The 17,256-nt window shown below is 46.7% G+C and overlaps 4 protein-coding genes across 5 annotated transcripts; all 4 read left to right on the top strand.

Moving 5' to 3' along the window:
- Window positions 1-1,427: 1,427 nt before the first annotated feature.
- Window positions 1,428-6,041, top strand: LOC106651839 (transcriptional adapter 2B). Of its 2 annotated transcripts, XM_014370516.2 has the most exons (9): window positions 1,430-2,040; window positions 2,160-2,257; window positions 2,662-2,721; window positions 2,803-2,944; window positions 3,022-3,469; window positions 3,551-3,779; window positions 4,227-4,276; window positions 4,579-4,933; window positions 5,006-6,041. In XM_014370516.2, exons 1-9 carry the CDS (start codon window positions 2,034-2,036, stop codon window positions 5,108-5,110), a joined length of 1,494 nt encoding a protein of 497 aa, XP_014226002.1. In that variant the 5' UTR covers window positions 1,430-2,033; the 3' UTR covers window positions 5,111-6,041. The 2 variants fall into 2 exon arrangements, with proteins under 2 accessions (XP_014226003.1, XP_014226002.1); XM_014370517.2 differs by lacking the exon at window positions 5,006-6,041 and having other exon boundaries at window positions 1,428-2,040; window positions 4,187-4,276; window positions 4,579-4,788.
- A 1,920-nt stretch (window positions 6,042-7,961) lies between these two features.
- Window positions 7,962-9,264, top strand: LOC106651897 (ejaculatory bulb-specific protein 3-like). The gene is made up of 3 exons (XM_014370593.2): window positions 7,962-8,060; window positions 8,203-8,406; window positions 8,768-9,264. The coding sequence occupies exons 2-3, from the start codon at window positions 8,211-8,213 to the stop codon at window positions 8,962-8,964; spliced, it is 393 nt and encodes a 130-aa protein (XP_014226079.1). The 5' UTR covers window positions 7,962-8,060; window positions 8,203-8,210; the 3' UTR covers window positions 8,965-9,264.
- An 84-nt stretch (window positions 9,265-9,348) lies between these two features.
- On the top strand, window positions 9,349-12,081 carry LOC106651800 (E3 ubiquitin-protein ligase DCST1). The gene is made up of 4 exons (XM_023460093.1): window positions 9,349-9,977; window positions 10,050-10,432; window positions 10,484-10,744; window positions 10,818-12,081. The coding sequence occupies exons 1-4, from the start codon at window positions 9,681-9,683 to the stop codon at window positions 12,079-12,081; spliced, it is 2,205 nt and encodes a 734-aa protein (XP_023315861.1). The 5' UTR covers window positions 9,349-9,680.
- On the top strand, window positions 12,069-13,946 carry LOC106651896 (ejaculatory bulb-specific protein 3-like). Its single transcript, XM_014370592.2, has 2 exons — window positions 12,069-12,438; window positions 13,320-13,946. The coding sequence occupies exons 1-2, from the start codon at window positions 12,183-12,185 to the stop codon at window positions 13,535-13,537; spliced, it is 474 nt and encodes a 157-aa protein (XP_014226078.1). The 5' UTR covers window positions 12,069-12,182; the 3' UTR covers window positions 13,538-13,946.
- Window positions 13,947-17,256: the final 3,310 nt, after the last annotated feature.

Genomic DNA, 17,256 nt, shown 5'->3' with positions numbered 1-17,256 from the left:
TATTCCAGTAACTTACTCTACTCTGAACAGCAGCTAATCTAATTAGATTCATTTTTGTCGTAGATTTTGTTGAAAGAAAAATTCGTTAATAACGCTCGAATTCAGAATGTCGCATGCGGTTAACAACCTAAAAATCAATTGTAACGTACTACGTCGTCGGAAGGTGTTTCGAAGAGAGAACAACTGACGATCGATCGTTATGACAACCTATTACGGGTCAACAATTAGTCAGAGAATTAGTTTTACACTAACTAAAAAAATTCGTGATAAAGATAGATCCCACAATCGCCACTAACACGAAAACGAATTACATTAAAGATCGAAGCCTGTTCGAATTATCCGGGTCTTTGAATGTCTTAGTAAAAGGTGAATCTTGTTTTACTTTATAATCGTGGTTCGTCAAAACACAACGATATGTATCCAAATTACCAAACTCTTTATTACCTGTTCGCTCATCTCATCCAACGACGACGATGTAACAATCCCGATAACAAACTGCCATTGTTGCAATCGTATTATTGTGAAGCGCAACCGATGGCCGTTAGACGTTAGTTGCCGAAATGCCGCGGAAAATCGAAAGTTGGTATTACTGCAGAGTGGACATTGAGGGGACGATTTGAAGCTTCATGGGTTGGTACGCGGGGACATTCGAAAATCGAAATCGGTAACTACTGTACGCGAGAAGTCGATTGTCGCGAGAATCGTATGCAATCTAATTGATGATATGAATATCAATACGAATAAGCCGGCTATAACAGTAAACTGCAGACTTTTAGCATTGATTCGAGAACGTACAATTCCGTTCCATCCCTTGCGTTTGGAGAGAACTCGTTTGATTTGAAATTCGAACGCGCAGTGGTAAGTGGTAACCGCTGCGGCAACAGCAGATGCATCTTGCGCCGCTAACGTGTTCTCTTTCTCTGTTATAAAAGCGACTCGTCCGAGCGATGGCGCGACGGCTCGGGGAAAAATAGGGCTGGTATTTTATCGGGATCGTTGCGGGGATTGCCAAAGAGAGAGCTAGAAAGTGTAATATATACATTGTAATAGGTAACACGTATTCGCGTAGGTCAGTTCGGGGAATACACACATGTGCCGTGTATATCACACATTCGACGGTGCAGTGCATGCGCCCCCGTCCCGAGTAAGCGTGGCTGCCGAGCGCTGCGCTGCTGAGCTCTCGTGTACAACATACACACATCTACATATAGGTAGGCGCGTATCTCGATATACAGCAAGTAAGCTCGAGCCGCGTCAGCCATTCGAGGCGTTGCACGGGGATTGCCAGAGCCTCGCCCGTAGTATAGCTTGTAATACTACATAGTTGGCTTGGCTTGGGGCATACACAGCACGAGTTCGCGCGCGGCCCATAAATAGCATGACTAAGTCGTTGCTCGACCGGTTGGCAGGCTGCTGCTGCTGCTGCTGCGGTGCATTGCTCAACGGACGTCGGCTTGGATCGACTGCGCGATCATCGGCTCCTCGGACCTGGTGAATTCGCAGGCCAGGTATATAAATTTGTTTTATATAGCCGCGCCCGACGATACGTAGTGCATCGAGTGCAAAAATTCGCAGCAGAATCGCATCGTCGCCGTGCCTACATAGAGCAAAATAATATACATCAAAGGTATAATACAGTGGTGGTGTGCATCGATGCGCCCATGCCCAGCCCCTGCAGCCACGCCGACCGTGCAGACTACGGGACATCGAGCGCACGGCGCTAGTAGCGGTGACGTCGAGCAGCCAGCCGAGCTTCGGAGTTTTGCGCATCGGCGGCCCAGCAGCAGCACTATACAGAAGGCCGCGTTGGCGCAACTGCCATAGAGCCGCCGACGAGACTCCGTGACGTACCCACGGCACGGCGCGGCACACTCCGTGCCTGTCTGTCTCCGTCTCGCCTCGCCATATAGCGCGCCGAGCGAGCAGCTCGCGCTATATATATACAACACATATATATATAAGCATACACACTGAATACACTACTGCGCGGCGAGAGCTCGATCGTTCTGGAACGAAAGTAGCGGGACACAAACATGGCGGGTGAGTGTGGCTGCCTTCTCATAAGCTTCTATCGCATAAAATGACTTGTATGAGGCCGGCTGGCCCATTCTCTCATCCCTAAAATCGATTATGAATTTTTTCCTCTTTTCAAATTACAGACCTTTACGCCAAATACAGCTGCACCTACTGCCAGGAGGACATATCTGGCCTACGTGTAAAGTGCGTCGAGTGTCCGGACTTCGACCTCTGCTTGCAGGTATATGAAGCGACACGTATGCTAGAAAGAGACAGACGATCGCGGCTCTTTCTGTGCTCTCCTCCCCCACCACGCCCGTCCGCATCTCGCTCTTCTATCCCTATCGCTCTCGTTTGTCAGGCCTCGATCAGGCTACTATCTTATCATTGTCTTACACTACTCCCAACTATGTTTACGTATACATGCCGGTGTATCTGTCAACGCCTTCACAACTATTAGACTGATGATTTGTTTACACTCACCCAACCTCCTAATACATGTCAATTCTGACAATTTGCATGCAAAATTCATGAATTAATTTTGAAATGGTCATTGAATTTTATAATAACCCTTATTTTTATTGTAATTCTTTTAAAATTTATAAAATGACACAGTCAAATAAGATGAGTTTGGTATTATTGCAGTGCTTTTCTGCTGCAGCTGAGATTGGACAACACAAAAATGACCACTCTTATCGGTTTATGGTTGGTATTAGTTTTACTTTGTCATAGAAAAGAGCCACAAAATTAAATTTAAACTCATTCGTTGCTCATTTTTTACCAAAGGATTCCGGTACCATTTGTATATTCAATGACAAAGGTAACTGGACTGCTATGGAACATCTACGATTGTTGGATGCCATAGAACAATATGGTTATGGAAACTGGGAAGACATTAGTAAACACATTGAAACACGAAGTCCACAAGGTTTTTAAACTCATTTTTATAAACAGATGAGTCAGACTAATTTACTAAGCCTACTTTTTTCTTTTCAAAAAATGTAGAGGCCAAAGAAGAATATATTGCTAGATATTTAGAAGGAAACATTGGAAAACACACTTGGCCTTCGATTGATACCTACAGTCCAAATCTTACAGATTTGACTAATTCAGATCCCGGTCCACTATCTCCTGATTTGACATCTCGCTTGCCGCCACTTGATATTCAACCTGAAGAAGCTACTCAACTGGGATATATGCCACAAAGAGATGATTTTGAAAGGGATTATAACCATGAAGCTGAATCATTGGTATCATCATTATTTTTGAATCCAGCTGAAGATGATGATCTTGATATTGCTCTGAAGCTTGCTCAAGTTGACATGTACACTTACAATTTAAGAGAAAGAGCAAGAAGAAAACGTGTCGTACGAGATTATCAATTAGTATCCAATTTCTTTGCCCCTTCACGGAAAGATAAGATAATTAAGAAAAAACACACCAAAGAAGAAAGGTGAAAAACCCTTTCAAAAGCATACAATTTCATTTACAGTAATATATATTGATTTTTATAACAATCAACAATACTTTGCAGAGATTTTCGAGAACGAATGCGTGTATTCGGTCAGTTTTACACTTCCCAGGAACATGAGCAACTTCTAACTAATTTAGAAAAAGAGCGAGAATTGCGACTTCGTCTTTCAGAATTGTATCGATATCGCGAAAATGGTATCACGAAGCACGAAGAATGTCCTCATTTTGAGCAAGTATTAGCTCAAGCTCAAGGTCAAACCGATGTGGATCACTGGGCTGAGAAGAAATCTGTAAGCATTTATGGAATTTTTACTTAAATAACTGCTCGACTCTGATCATTTAGAATTTGCACTTTCTGATGAATGCTCTAAACATATTTTTGAGAAATTATCATGCATGCTGCTTTATACTTTTAAATCATTTCACAACATATCATTCATGATTCTTTTCATTACATATGCAGTGTTCTGTTATTGATTTACATAGTTTAAAAAACCTTAAAACTTTTAACAGAACACTGCATTATTCACCATAAAATATCATTTTCTACAATAAAAATAAACTGGCAATATACGCAACAACCAGAAATTAAAAATTCCTTCATAAAGTTATGTGAATGAAATGTTTGCAATGGGAGTATTGATTAGCTTTTGCTTCTTCATAAACTAATACTACAATTTGTGGTGCGTGTTGCCAGGCATTTGTGAACAGATTGTATCAGTTTGCATTTCACTTAGGGCAGCAGTGGGTCATCCAAAGCAATGCACCGGCCAGTCTCAAGAAAAAGGTGAGTTTAACCTGTTTTATTTTTTTTCATCCGATGATTCACTTCCTTCATATCATGAATTTTTTTCATTCATATACTTATAATTTCGAAACAAATTTTTTGTATATTGTTTTATTTTGCTCTGCATAATAAAAGATGATTTTATTTGCATGCAAGATTACATTAATATTAGTTTTAAAGTCAGTTTTCACACAGTCCTACATATTCAAATACTACAAAGTGGTAAAGTTTCAGATATAAGGCTACTAATTGATTTCTATGAAAGATAAGCATTTGTTTACTAATGAACAATTTTTCCACAGAGACGAAGAAAAAAACTGCTCTTCCACAGACCGAAAGTCCACTGCAAAAACAGACTCCTGCAACACCACTTTTACAGTCAACCATCGGACGACGACTCCAACCAGTCTTTGGGCGGGGTCGGATAATAGTGCAAATGTTGCAAATCAACAATCTTTAAATTCTAATTTAGCATTAGAAAAAGGTAACAGTACTGGGCTCTCGGTAAAGTCATCAGGATCTCAAGTGGATAATGAAACGAGAAATGTTGATGTGGAAGCTGCTTCTCATTTACTTACGAATCAAGAAAAATCATTGTGTCTTCAGTTGAACTTGAAACCGAGTCAATATCTCACACAAAAGACGATTTTGCTTGAAGTTAGTTGGAAAAAAAATTTTTTTTCCTATATAACTGTGATTTATTTACTGATTTTTTATTCTTACCTTCAGGAGTATGTCAACGCCAATAGAAAGTCTACTTTAGTTCCTCAGTCAGAGCCGGAAAATAAAATCCTTAACTATTTAATGTCCGCTGGATGGATTGTCGCTAATTGAATCAGTAGAGAGTTTGCTTCTAAGTCAATCCATACTGTACTAAAACATAAGTTAAATGAATAGTGAGAGAAGCGTAAGTTTAAGGTATCTTTAGATTTACGTTCTCCTGTTCCATTTGTGTATAACATACACACGTACTGACACTTTAAAATAATGGAAACTCGATATTTATATAATGATGTAGCGGTCGGTAAGTGTAGAATTATGAAGTTTATATTTATATTTTTTAGTACCATAATCTAAAAAATATGGTTTTATTTACAAGAATTTCTGATGAATTCTTCAATCGAGCAGATCATGATTGATCAATTAATATACTAGCCAATACGAATGTAAAGCAAGATTTTAAAAGTTTGCCAACTTTATATTAAATAGTTAGCGAATTGGTGACAATGTGGTAGTATTATAATTAAGTTTCGGGTCGTGACTATCTTGGATCGATTAGTCGCCCGATACCTCTTTGGTGAAAAATGTTAATTATGTACATAAAAACTGATAAAACACATGTAAATACGACGACGTAGAATAATGAACAAAAAAAACATAAAATGTGATGAAAAACTATATATCTCATTATATAGGTTTTGCCCAAATGTAGTAAAAGAACGAAAAGTCTAAACTATTTTCTTTTAAAGTAAGAAAATATGATAAAATAAGCTGAATCATGTAAGTCTTATAGATTTTTGATTAAATCTCTATAATGCGGATGTTAGCAATTCCTGAGTAAATAGGTTGCTGGATTTTATATTTTTTCTAATTACTATAATTTCAGAGTGATGTATAATGAAAAAAAAAGATACGCTTACCAGTAAATGGTTGACATTTAGTCCACACACTTCTGTTTTGTACATAATAAGCTTTGTAAATGAACCGATTTATTTTCTGTAAACCGCAGAAGAATAAACGAAACGTTTTTGTTAAGAAAAAATCATTGCTTTGTTATGAATTTCATTCACGACTTACACCTTTCCGAATAAATCGAGTGCTTCAATCAACGCATATCGCCAATGCACGCATCAACGTTTTTGGAGGATACTCTAGCAAAAAGTCGTCAATATCACCCATCAGCATTCCGTTGGAGTACTAATACTAAATCGCGAAGGTCGTCTCTCTCGCTCCGTCTCGTCATAAATCCTTTGTGCAATGTACGCGTGGCCATTGACGTGTGCGCGTGGATGCGCCGATCCGGGACCTAACGCGATTATCCTTCGGTTCTATAATAATGAGAAGAGAAGAACAAAAAAAAATGGAAGCGCGAGAAACGCGCTCGCGGAACGATAGCATCTGAGGTCGATTCGCTACTCGCTCGCGTAGTTTCAATGAAATAATTGCTCCGCTCAGTTGGTTCGGGACTACAAATAATAAAAAGCCCATGTGTTCGAGTGCACACCGCATGCTCGATGCACTTAATGCCACACACATGCGCACGCACGCATCTTTGCTTATCTCTAATGGAAATCGAGTCGCGTTAAATTATCATCCTACATTTTTCTCCGCGCATTCTTCTTCCCCCCGAAGAATAATCGACGATTTCCCACGTAATGAGTGCTTTTTCCTTAACTTTTTTTTTTATTCTTCGTCGGTCACGTATGCGCAATAGAAAATTTGCCTGTACACTTAAAATTAGACATTGTGATATTCAAAGCCGCGATGATGGCACTTTCGTAATGCTGACGCGCGCAACGCGACGTCGCGGGCCGCGGCTTTCTTCTTTTCGCACACGCGCGCCGCGTATACAAGACTGACCCTCTCCTTTTCTCGATGTTTCGCCTGCTTCGGATGAAGAAAAAAGTCCGCAAAAAATCTCGCTGATTGATTGTACTTTTTTTTTCGTATCTCCAATTGTTACATAATTCATCAATACGTTAATTGTTTTGAACATATATGACTCGAGCAGGAAAATTTATCAACTATTTTCTTATGAATTTTTTACACGATCGGTAATTGCATTAGGTAGAGTATTCGGTATATTTTTACCTCGGATCGATCGCTGATCATTTAATCGAATGATTTTTACGATCGATCGAACAAACGATTCGGTCAACGGAACGAATCAACAAGTTTTTGTCTCGCGGACGAAATTAATGACGACAGTCGGTGCGTCGCGGGGACGCGTGTACGCAAATTACGATGCTCAATGGCATAAAGCGTATGCAAATAGATGATTATTTATATTTAAAATACAGTGTCATTACGAGCGACGGTTACAAAAATTGATTGCAAAATTGCACTTTACAATGTTGCACACCAATCCGACACCTGTAATTTTATTATTTCAAAGAAAATAAAAAAAATAACAACGTCAACGAGGAGCATAAACGTCGGGACGATTTTTACGATCGTGTTCGTTCGAGGGACGATCGTTTTTCGGAGCAAATCGGCGCGCGCGCGAGAGCAAATCTGGAACATCGATCGACCGCAATATCGTTATCTTTATATAACCGGCATATAAGGATTGCGAAGCGTTCGGGTAAGGAAATTTCCGATGCGGATCGTTGCAGAATCCTATAATATAATATACACCTATGCACGCGTGCAATAAACGCATAATAGACGCATGTAGTTAGGATCCGGAGGAGTTGAAAAAAGTGTGTAGCCGCAGCAGAGCCGCGCAGCAACGGCGGCAGCAGCAGCAGCACAACCTCGGCTGGAGGTGATAATGATGCTCGCGCGTCGTCCGATGCGTTTGATACGTGTGTATATATGTGCGTTTGAAGCAACTAAGACCCGACTCCCACCATACGATGACGATGATGATGATGATGATGATATGTGTATGTATATGCTACGCTAGAGACGGCTATGTGCGTTTGTTTTTTTTTCTCTTTTTTTTTTGCGCAACGTCAAACGCGCGAGCTAACGTATATAAAGTCTCGGCGTCGGGACTTTGTCGTCGCAGTTTAACGATAATACTTTGTTATAAAGCATAATTAACGCACTCGTTCCTCAGGTATATATATTACGGATTTACGCGCGCAAACGATTTATTCGTCTCTTGGTGTTAATATCTGCTTCTTCTTCTTCTTTTTATTCTTTATTTTTTTCGTTGTCACCGTAATTTTATAATAATCCTGAAAAAAAAATCTACACAGATAAAAACATGAAGGCTACTTTGGCAATGGTGTTGTGCATGGCGGTGGTGGCCATGGTCATGGGGGCCGACGAAGTCAAATACACGACGAGATTCGACGGCATCGACATCGATCAGGTCCTGCACAACGATCGGATTCTTAAATCCTACATCAATTGCCTGCTCAAGGATGCCTCCTGCAGCCCCGACGCACGAGAGCTCAAACGTAAGTGTCCACTTGTATTTTATTTGCGCGTATTTGAAATAGAATGTATTTTATTTTTTTTATTATAAATCGCACGTAAGACGAGAGCAACTCGAGATGGTTTGCTTTTTAGCGTATTTTCCGATGCACGTACTGCAGCGATGACTCGCTATTCTAATAAGCGTCTTTTTATTTGCCATCTGCACTCTCGTCGCGGTGTCTGCACAAGGTGACACGACCCCGCGCGCCGGTCGTCCGAGAAAAATCGACTATATTAACGATCCGCGCGTCGCGTATACATTGGCTCGTTTTTTTTTTTCACTTTTTTTTTGTGTACACGTGTAATTTGCTAATGGCCGTTGTGTCACGTCGATGTACACAGGACTGCTTCCCGACGCTCTGGCGACCAACTGCGAGAAGTGCAGCGAAAAGCAGAAGGCCGGAGCCGAGAAGGTGATCGCCTTCCTGGCCAAGAACAAGCCCGAGACCTGGACCGAGATCCTGGCCAAGTACGACAAGGACAACGTCTACAGGACCAAGTACGCCGAGCAGGCCAAGAAACTCGGCGTTCCCGTCTAAATGTGATCGCTGAACACCTCGACGCTGACGATTACGCCGTGAACGACGTTACCTTTTTTTTCTCTCTTGTATATTTTTTTGTGCTTATATATATCGCGTATGTATAATGTTCGCGACGAAAGATGAAGGAAAGAAAAAAAAATTAATGCCAAGATCCACGATTGTATCCGATTGTTAACGCGTTTACACGCTCGCATGCGCACGGGATTTTAACAACTCTGTTTATTTTACTTATAATATTACGAACATCGATTTATAGCTTGAGACCAATAAATAGACAACTTATTGTTTTTCAATCAATGCTCTTGTGTCTCTCAAACTTATTAGTTACGTTATTTTACTGTTTTTTTTTTATTATTTTTTATTGCCTGTCTGCCTCCCTCCCTCTCTTTCTCTCTCTCTGGAGTCTCGGTCGAGCACAGCGACGCGGCGACATCGGACACGCGCGCGTTTTAATTACCGCGGCGAGATGAGTCAGTTTGCAGCATGAGCTTCTTTCTCTCTCTGCTATGTGTTGCGTATGTCATGTGTGTGTGCATCGCTTGGCAGTAAAAAAGCCATAAATCGAATTAGCGGCGTTAATTAGCCTCTCCTCTCTGCCCCTCTGTATTATATAGATCGTCGTCATCGCGAATTACGAGCAACAGCAGCAGACGAAAGAGAGAGATGAGCTATCGGCAAACTTCATACGGGTCAATGTTATCGCGATCGCGAAAATGTCGGACACGGAGGCGGAGAGCTTGGTGAGCAGCGCCGGCTATCTGCTCGGCAAGGAGAAGGCCTTCCTGGACTTTTACGAGCAGCGGCTGCCTTGGCTGTTCCACCTGTGCTTCGATCCCAAGGGCAAGCACGATCGCGCCCGCAAATTCGCCAGTTTCCTTCTGGGCTTCTCGCTCGGCCTCTTTCTCTACGAATTCGTCGTCAAGGATTTTCAAATCGAGGTGCATGTAAATATTTCCGTGGGTTTGACGCTGTGTTTTGGTCTCGCCACCGCAAGCGCCAAGTCCCTCAAGGTGACGATGCTCAGATCCTTCGCTCGATACATGTTATATTATCGACCACTTTATATCATTAATTAAAAATAGATACGATGCACGTGTCTATTGACGATACCGGGCGCCCTCGGTCGAGCGGGTCGAAGCGCTTTGAAAGCCCTCGTGATCGGCTGGATCATCGCCGGGCCCATACTCAATCTCACGCACAACGGCAAGGAGGTGATGCGCAGCTTCGCCTGCAGCACCCAGCTGGCCTTCAATCTCACCAAGACCAAGTACGACCTGATGTTTCGGCCCTTCAAGAAGGCCATGGCCAACATGCAGGAGAGCGGCCAGCAGCTAAGGCGCAGCATCGACTCGGTCGAGCGACTCGTGCAGCCGCTGAGAAACGAGATCGAGGGCGAGGAGGAGGTCCGAGCTTTGAACTCGTACAACGCCCGGGTCGAGCAGGACATGAGCAGGCTTAATGACTCGTGGGTCACGACGGACGACAACGAGACCATCACGATCTTCACGACGACGAGCACGGAGCGGATGCAGCTCGATACGGCCAAGCCCCTGCCCAACGACAACCAGACGGGCGAATACTACGAGCGGAGGTATTACGCCAAGATCGAGGCCCGATGTCGCGAGCAACTGAGCCGGGGCTCGGAGCGCTGCAAGCTCGCCTTCGGCCAGGCCTACGACAAGTGCTTCAAGGCCGTCACCTGGATGGCCGGCTGGATACTGTGCTGGCCGATGAAGCTCACCTTCGCCTGCAATCTCGTCTCGAGCATCGGTGGCAAGTCCGTATTTCGTATCGCCATAGCTGCTTCATACGCGTCCCGCACGTCTTGAGATAAATCGAATATTACGCAGGAAAATCTGCCGTCCCGAGGGCAACGTCGACGCCGGAATCGGCGAGGGCTACCTGGCCCTGGTCAAGGCCAAGGACGAGCTCAAGCGATCGGTGCGCGACGCCAAGGTCGAGTACAAGCTGGACACGAGGCCCGTCGCGGAGGGGGCCCGCGAGGCCGCCCAGCTGTCGCGCGACGTGCTGCGCGATCTCGAGGCGCGCAAGCGCGTCTGCGAGTGGCTGGCCCGGGCGGTGCATCGCTGCCTCGGCCTCGTGCTCGTCAAGATTTTAGCGGACGCCTGGCGCTACGCCGGCAAGTACCTCGAGGACGTGCAGCACGACAACGTCTACGTGACGGGCTACTTTCGGCGGATAGACGCCAGGCGCAGGGCCCGGGGCGCCGCCAATCTGCTGCCCCTGAAGAAGCTCGAGCGCACTCAGCTCGTGGAGCCGTACGAGGCGCGCCAGGTGCGCTCGGAGCGTCGCGATCTGCTCGGCTCCACGGCCAAGCTCCTGCTCGAGATGCTCATAGCCACGAGCGTCATAGTGCTGGATCGGCTGCTCTACGAGCTGCTGCAGATCGTCAAGCGTCACGCTCACCTGGAGATCCAGCAGAAGGGCGAGCACTCGCTCAGCCTCGAGATCAAGGGCAAGGGTCTGGTCGCCCAGATCATTCGCGGCTTGATCAAGGGCTTCAACGTGCGCCGGAAGGTCGACCAGCTGGTGACGAACGAGGCCTGTCTGCCGCGGCCCAGCCGTCTCTCGGGCCTCGCGATCTTTCGCATCTACTTCGGCTACCTCATGGTCTGGCTGATGCTGCTCGTCCAGGCGTACACGCAGCGACTGCGCCGTGCCATCGCCGGCTTCTTCTATCGCAAGCGCGAGAAGCGCCGCGTGCTCTACCTCTACAACGAGAGCCTGCGACGTCGACTGGGCTTTCTCAAGTTCGCGAGGCGACGAGCGGCTCGCAGGGCCCGCGCCAAACACCTCTACCCGGAGACCAAACTCGTGGAGCGCTGCAAGCGTCTGTGCGCCGAGCGACTGCCCCAATGGCTGGTGCGCCGCTGCATCGCGGGGCCCGAGTGCTTCGTCTGCGCCGAGCCGTCCGAATGGGGCTCCAAGCTCGTGATCGCCTGCGGCCTGTGCGGCGCGACTTACTGTCCCGACTGCTGGCGAGACGTGGGCGAGAGGTGTCTGGTCTGCGCCGCGTCCAGCCCCGCCACGACGTCGGCCGACGAGACCGACCCGAGAGAGGACGAGGATGAGGACGACGACGACGATGACTAATTCGTGGACGTCGATTACGATGACGCGTGTCGCGTGCATCGACGAATTACTACTCGACTCTACCCTCGTTAGTACTAATGAGCTCGTGTATATAAAGCTCGATGAATCGAAGTCGACTTGGACATTCGGTCGAGATAGTCAGGATGAAGGCACTTGTATCGTACGTTGCCGTGTTCGGCTTGTTGTTGCTGCTGCTGCTGACGACGACTAGCAGCGGCGCCGAGGAGACCAAGTACACGACCAAGTACGACGACCTGGACATCGACTCGATCATTAAGAACGAGCGTCTGCTCAACAGCTACGTCGGCTGTCTGCTGGATCGCAAGCCCTGCACGCCCGACGCCACCGAGCTCAAAGGTATGCCCAACCGCACACTCGCGCATACTCGATTTAATTTATCGATACATTTGACCATTTTATTATTCCAATATTCCGACGAGTCGCTTCCTTTGATGAAATGTATACGCACACACATATGCGCGCGCGCGAGCTATTTACAGTTATCCTCGGTATAACATATATGATATAAATTCAGTCGAAAAATCGATGAAATTTCGGGCGAGGATTCCATTACCGAAGGAAAAAATAAATATATAAAATAAATAAAGAGAAGTTGCTCGAAAGGGGGAGAGAGAGAAGACGCGCGCACAGGAAACTAATAAGACTGCGGCGCGCTCCGCGTAGTAGTAGTGGCCCGCCCCGCTTGATTAATTCGCTTTCGATTCGTGAATTGGTAGCAGAAAGGCTAATTTAAAGGACCCCGAGATTACGCAGATATAATATATGTAACCGGCCTATCTAAATTTCCACTGCTGCTGCTGGTGGCTACGGGGCATTCCGCGAGTCGACAAATTAAGGGAATCTGCGGCCGGCGCGCAAGACAGAGAGAAAGGCGAAAAAAGAAGATAAAAGCCGCACGCACCGCGCTCTCGCAATCAATTCGATATACAAATATATCGTTTTGTATAACGAACGGATTAATTAGCCGCATTGTGAAGCAAGAAAAAAAAAGGAAGAAGAAAAAGAGAGAAAAAAGAGGGAATTTCGCAAGATTGGCAATTACGCCGGAAAATCGAGTCGGAGTTGCGGAGCCATCGCACGGGCACGCGATCGCGTGTTTATTTTTTTGCTTTTCAACGATATCCTCCTCTCTCTCTCTCTCTCTCCGCATTTCATTTCGCGCATTACTTTTATCATTACGATTGTTCTACGAAGCTTTTTTTCATTTTTTGATGCAGTGAATCTACCGGACGCGCTGGCGAACGAGTGCAGCCGGTGCAGCGTGCGCCAGCGGCAGATCTCGGACAAGCTGTCGCACCATCTGATCGACCATCGGCCCGAGGATTGGCAGCAGCTCGAGGCCAAGTACGACCCGACCGGGACCTACCGTCGAGTCTACCTGAGCGATCAGCAGCAACGACTCAAAGCTCCAACCTCCGCCACGACCGATGCCTAATGTCAGTCCCGCTGCCGCCGCCGGTGGCGCCTGACGAATCGCAACGACGCGACGAGACACACACACATCGACGATCGGAGTTGATATATCCCGATGGGAGAGACGCGGAGCTGCAGTTAAAGTAGATTCCTCCGTACACGTTGTTGTTTTATACCCTTTTCGAAGCTACATAAGATAGTATTTATATAGTATTGTATTAAAGCCGTGCGCCGTATGTACTGCACACACGATGTTATTGGTATTTATATACGCAGTATAAGTTTAAAGCTGGATGCGCGCGGGGATCAATTAAACTGCTGCATGTTACTTACTACATTACATATACTTGTATCGAAGCTTGTCGTTTGTTGTCGTTGCCGTTGTTGTATAATGTAAAGCTGGGAGAAATAAATACGCTCGTTGCATACGATATAATATGTCCATGTCCTCTCGTTCTCCTCGTCGTGTATATAAGTGCATCGACGAGAGAGAGAGACGTTCAACGCGATCTACACGAGAGTACCTCGATACATATATACTCGCGGAGACACAGGCACGCACGATCGCACGGGCCCCCCCTTGTCATTGCGCCAAGTGCCTCGTCCTGCCGCTGCTCCTCGTCGCGAGTATAAAAGTATTTAGAGACATTTCGCGGCTCTCCGTATTTTTATTCGTTACTATATATACGCCATATAACGTGGTACGTATTATACACACACACACACAGAGATAGGTATGCTATATGCTAAGTGTAGGTATGTATATATGGTCGCTGCGCGACGAGTTGGGTGGTCCTCGTCGTGCCTGTTTATGGGCCAGCGGAGCAAGGCGCGCCCGTATTATATAGCTACGTTGGCTGGTCTGAATAGCTGCCTGGGCTCTCTCGAGTCGGAGCACACTCCTATGCTGCTGCTGCTGTACATATAATATATCTATATATCGTCGTGTGTATGTATACTCGCGAGAGAGAGAGAGAGAGAGAGAGAGAGAGGCGAACGATATCTGGCCGAGCGAGCGCGCGCGGCTCGCGAAGCGTGCAGTCGTGTCTTTCAGAAGAGTAGTATAGTAGTAGAGTCCCGGCCACTTGGGTGGTCCCACCTTGCTGCTGCTGCCGTTGCTCACTGCTGCTGCTGCCTCCTTCCTTTTTTCCTCTCTTTTACATAGCTCAACTATTATTACGTACATATATATACAAGCCCGAGCTGCGCACGAGAGCTTCCAAAAACCCACGCGCGCTCGGACTCCTAAACGACTCGGAAATCATCGACGTCAAGAGTCACGGGAATAATGCGCCGATCCTTGCGAGCGCGTCTGTACGCATAACGAGTTGTACTGCGCGTATCCTTTACAGCCCTCCCCGGTCTATGCGTCTTCCGGAGTCTCGAACGATTGACGCGTTTGCATCGCTGCAGATGTATGTTTGTAATATGTAAAAGTAGGATGGCCAACTCCTTTTTCTCTCTCTCTTTCTCTCTCTTGACTAATGAGTCCCCGGCGCAAGTACAGCTATACACGGCTCGAAATTCGATCTCTGCCGATCGTCGCTGCTGGCCCCGGGGGCTGCTGCTGCTGCTGCTGCACTTGGCCTCTCGGTCTAATGATGTGCAAACACTGCTGCACGCACACGTGTGTGCCCCGCGTGTTTCGTGTGTATACCTGTATATACGTCGAGTAGTGGCCCGAGAGAGAAAGAGAGAGAAACGATCTCGAGACTCTAGCTTCGGTCGCGATAGTTGTATATTATATAAGTAGCGGTGGGTCCCGCATATATATATAACACATTATATCGAGTAGAGAGATATAGTAGACTCGAGGGAGTGAGCGAGAGACCAGGAGAAAGAGAGAGAGAGAGAGAGAGACGAGTGGACGATCGGTACATATTACATGCACGTGTGCTTGTGTGCTTCATATTATATATAGTCGATACAGCACGCGGTAGTCGATGATAAATTTGCCACGGCCGACCACCAGAGCAGAGCAGAGCAGAGGAGCTGTGGCAAAGAGAGAGAGGAGCAGAGCAGAGCATCGAGCCGGCGCGCGTCTAAGAGTCGCGGCGGCAGTGGCCGTCCGGCGCTACCTCGGCTGTCTCTCTCTCTCTCTCTCCTCTCGTACTGCTGCTGCTGCATGGCATGGCATGGCTCGTCGGGCGCGCGAACACAGCGCAACATATCCAGAATCTATACAGCCGCCGAGCTGTACGGCATATGCAGCACATACGGCTGGACTCGCGAGAGAGAGAGAGAGTCTCTTTTGCGTTCTGCGGACGACCACCCAAGAAGACGCGCGAATAAAGATTCGCGGGACCACCCAACGCGACGACTCTCTGGTCTTTCTCTCTCTCTCTCTCTCTCGCGCGCAGCAAGCAATCAATAACTGCTCTCTTTCTCTCTCTTTCTCTCTTTGCAACAGGCTTACACACACACACAGGACGACGCGTCGCGCGCCCGCGTTCCACATATATATACACATACATACAGCTGCAGTATACGGAATGAGCACGAGAGCACCGCAACTACTTGTGTGCCGGATTAATTTGAAGAGGCCTATGCGCGCGCGAACGAGCGAGCCGAGCGACGCGTCTTGGGTGGGCCCCGTAGTAAAGTTGCGCGCTCGACGTGGGTGGCCCGCGCCACAGCCACAGCAGCAGCAGCGAGCAACCGAGCGGCAGCTAGTGCAGCAGCAGCAGCTTTGCCTACGACCCGGCTGCTGTCCTAGTCGCAGAACTGCGTATCTGTGTTGTCGTGGATATGTTGTATGTATACACGAGTGCGCCCACCCAGCCCGACGACGATGACACTGCGGCTGCCCGCCTTACGCGCCGCGCCGATCTCTCGTATACCGATCGCTTTACCGATCTTTGCCAGCTACGTACACGCCACGGCTCTAGTTTAAAGCTCGCACACATCTGCCCCGTTGGGGATGATAAGCTAGACATTATAGCGCTCGTTGGGTGGTCGAGCTAAAGCAGCAGCAGCAGCAGCAGTTCCAAGATCGCGTCCGAGTGTGTCTTCACGCGAGCTGAATTAGGAGCTCTCTCGGCTTTTTTTCACCTTATTTTGACTCTCCGACAGCGAGCGAACGAGCGAGAGAGCCTGAAAAGAAAAGCCCGAGAGTCGCTCGCGTCAATGGGCGAGCAGAAGCGACAAAAGAAAAGGATTCCCGCTCGAGAAAAGAGAGCTCGTATATAATATGAGCCGTCCTATACAGCCAACTTATAATACAATGTATAAAGTCAGCGCGAGAGCTGCTGCTGCTGACGATCTTCCTTCTCTTTTTCCACGACTGCTTTTGCTGCTATTACTCCTCGTACCGATGCTCCTCGCGCGCGTTTCTTATAGATATATTGTACCCGCGCGCGTATACGGTCCTATATACATATAATATAATAGAAAAAATAAAAAAAAAAGCGATGATGTTTAGAGCTACGAGCGACAGAGAGAAAGAGAGAGACGAGTCGAACGGCATGTGTGGTCCCGACTTGTCACGCTCGCAGAGAGAAAGAGAGGAAAGAGACAGAGAGTGAAATAACATTCGTGCATTCGTCCTTGTGCGCCGCGATTATAATACTCGTATATATAGCTATACCTTATTATGCCTCGAAGTCTCGGGCCCGCTTGCGCCGCGCCGCAACTTCAGCTGTCGCGTGCACGCACACACATATACAGGATGCATGTATATATATATACGAGAGGCAAACAATCCGAGACGAAATTTGCTCAACTTATGGCATGGAATAGAGA

The sequence above is a fragment of the Trichogramma pretiosum genome, unplaced genomic scaffold, assembly GCF_000599845.2.
Source record: "Trichogramma pretiosum strain Unisexual culture from Peru unplaced genomic scaffold, Tpre_2.0 scaffold42, whole genome shotgun sequence".
Lineage (NCBI taxonomy): Eukaryota > Metazoa > Arthropoda > Insecta > Hymenoptera > Trichogrammatidae > Trichogramma > Trichogramma pretiosum.
Note: the sequence above shows the minus strand (reverse complement) of the source record. Positions and strands in the feature narration are given on the sequence as shown.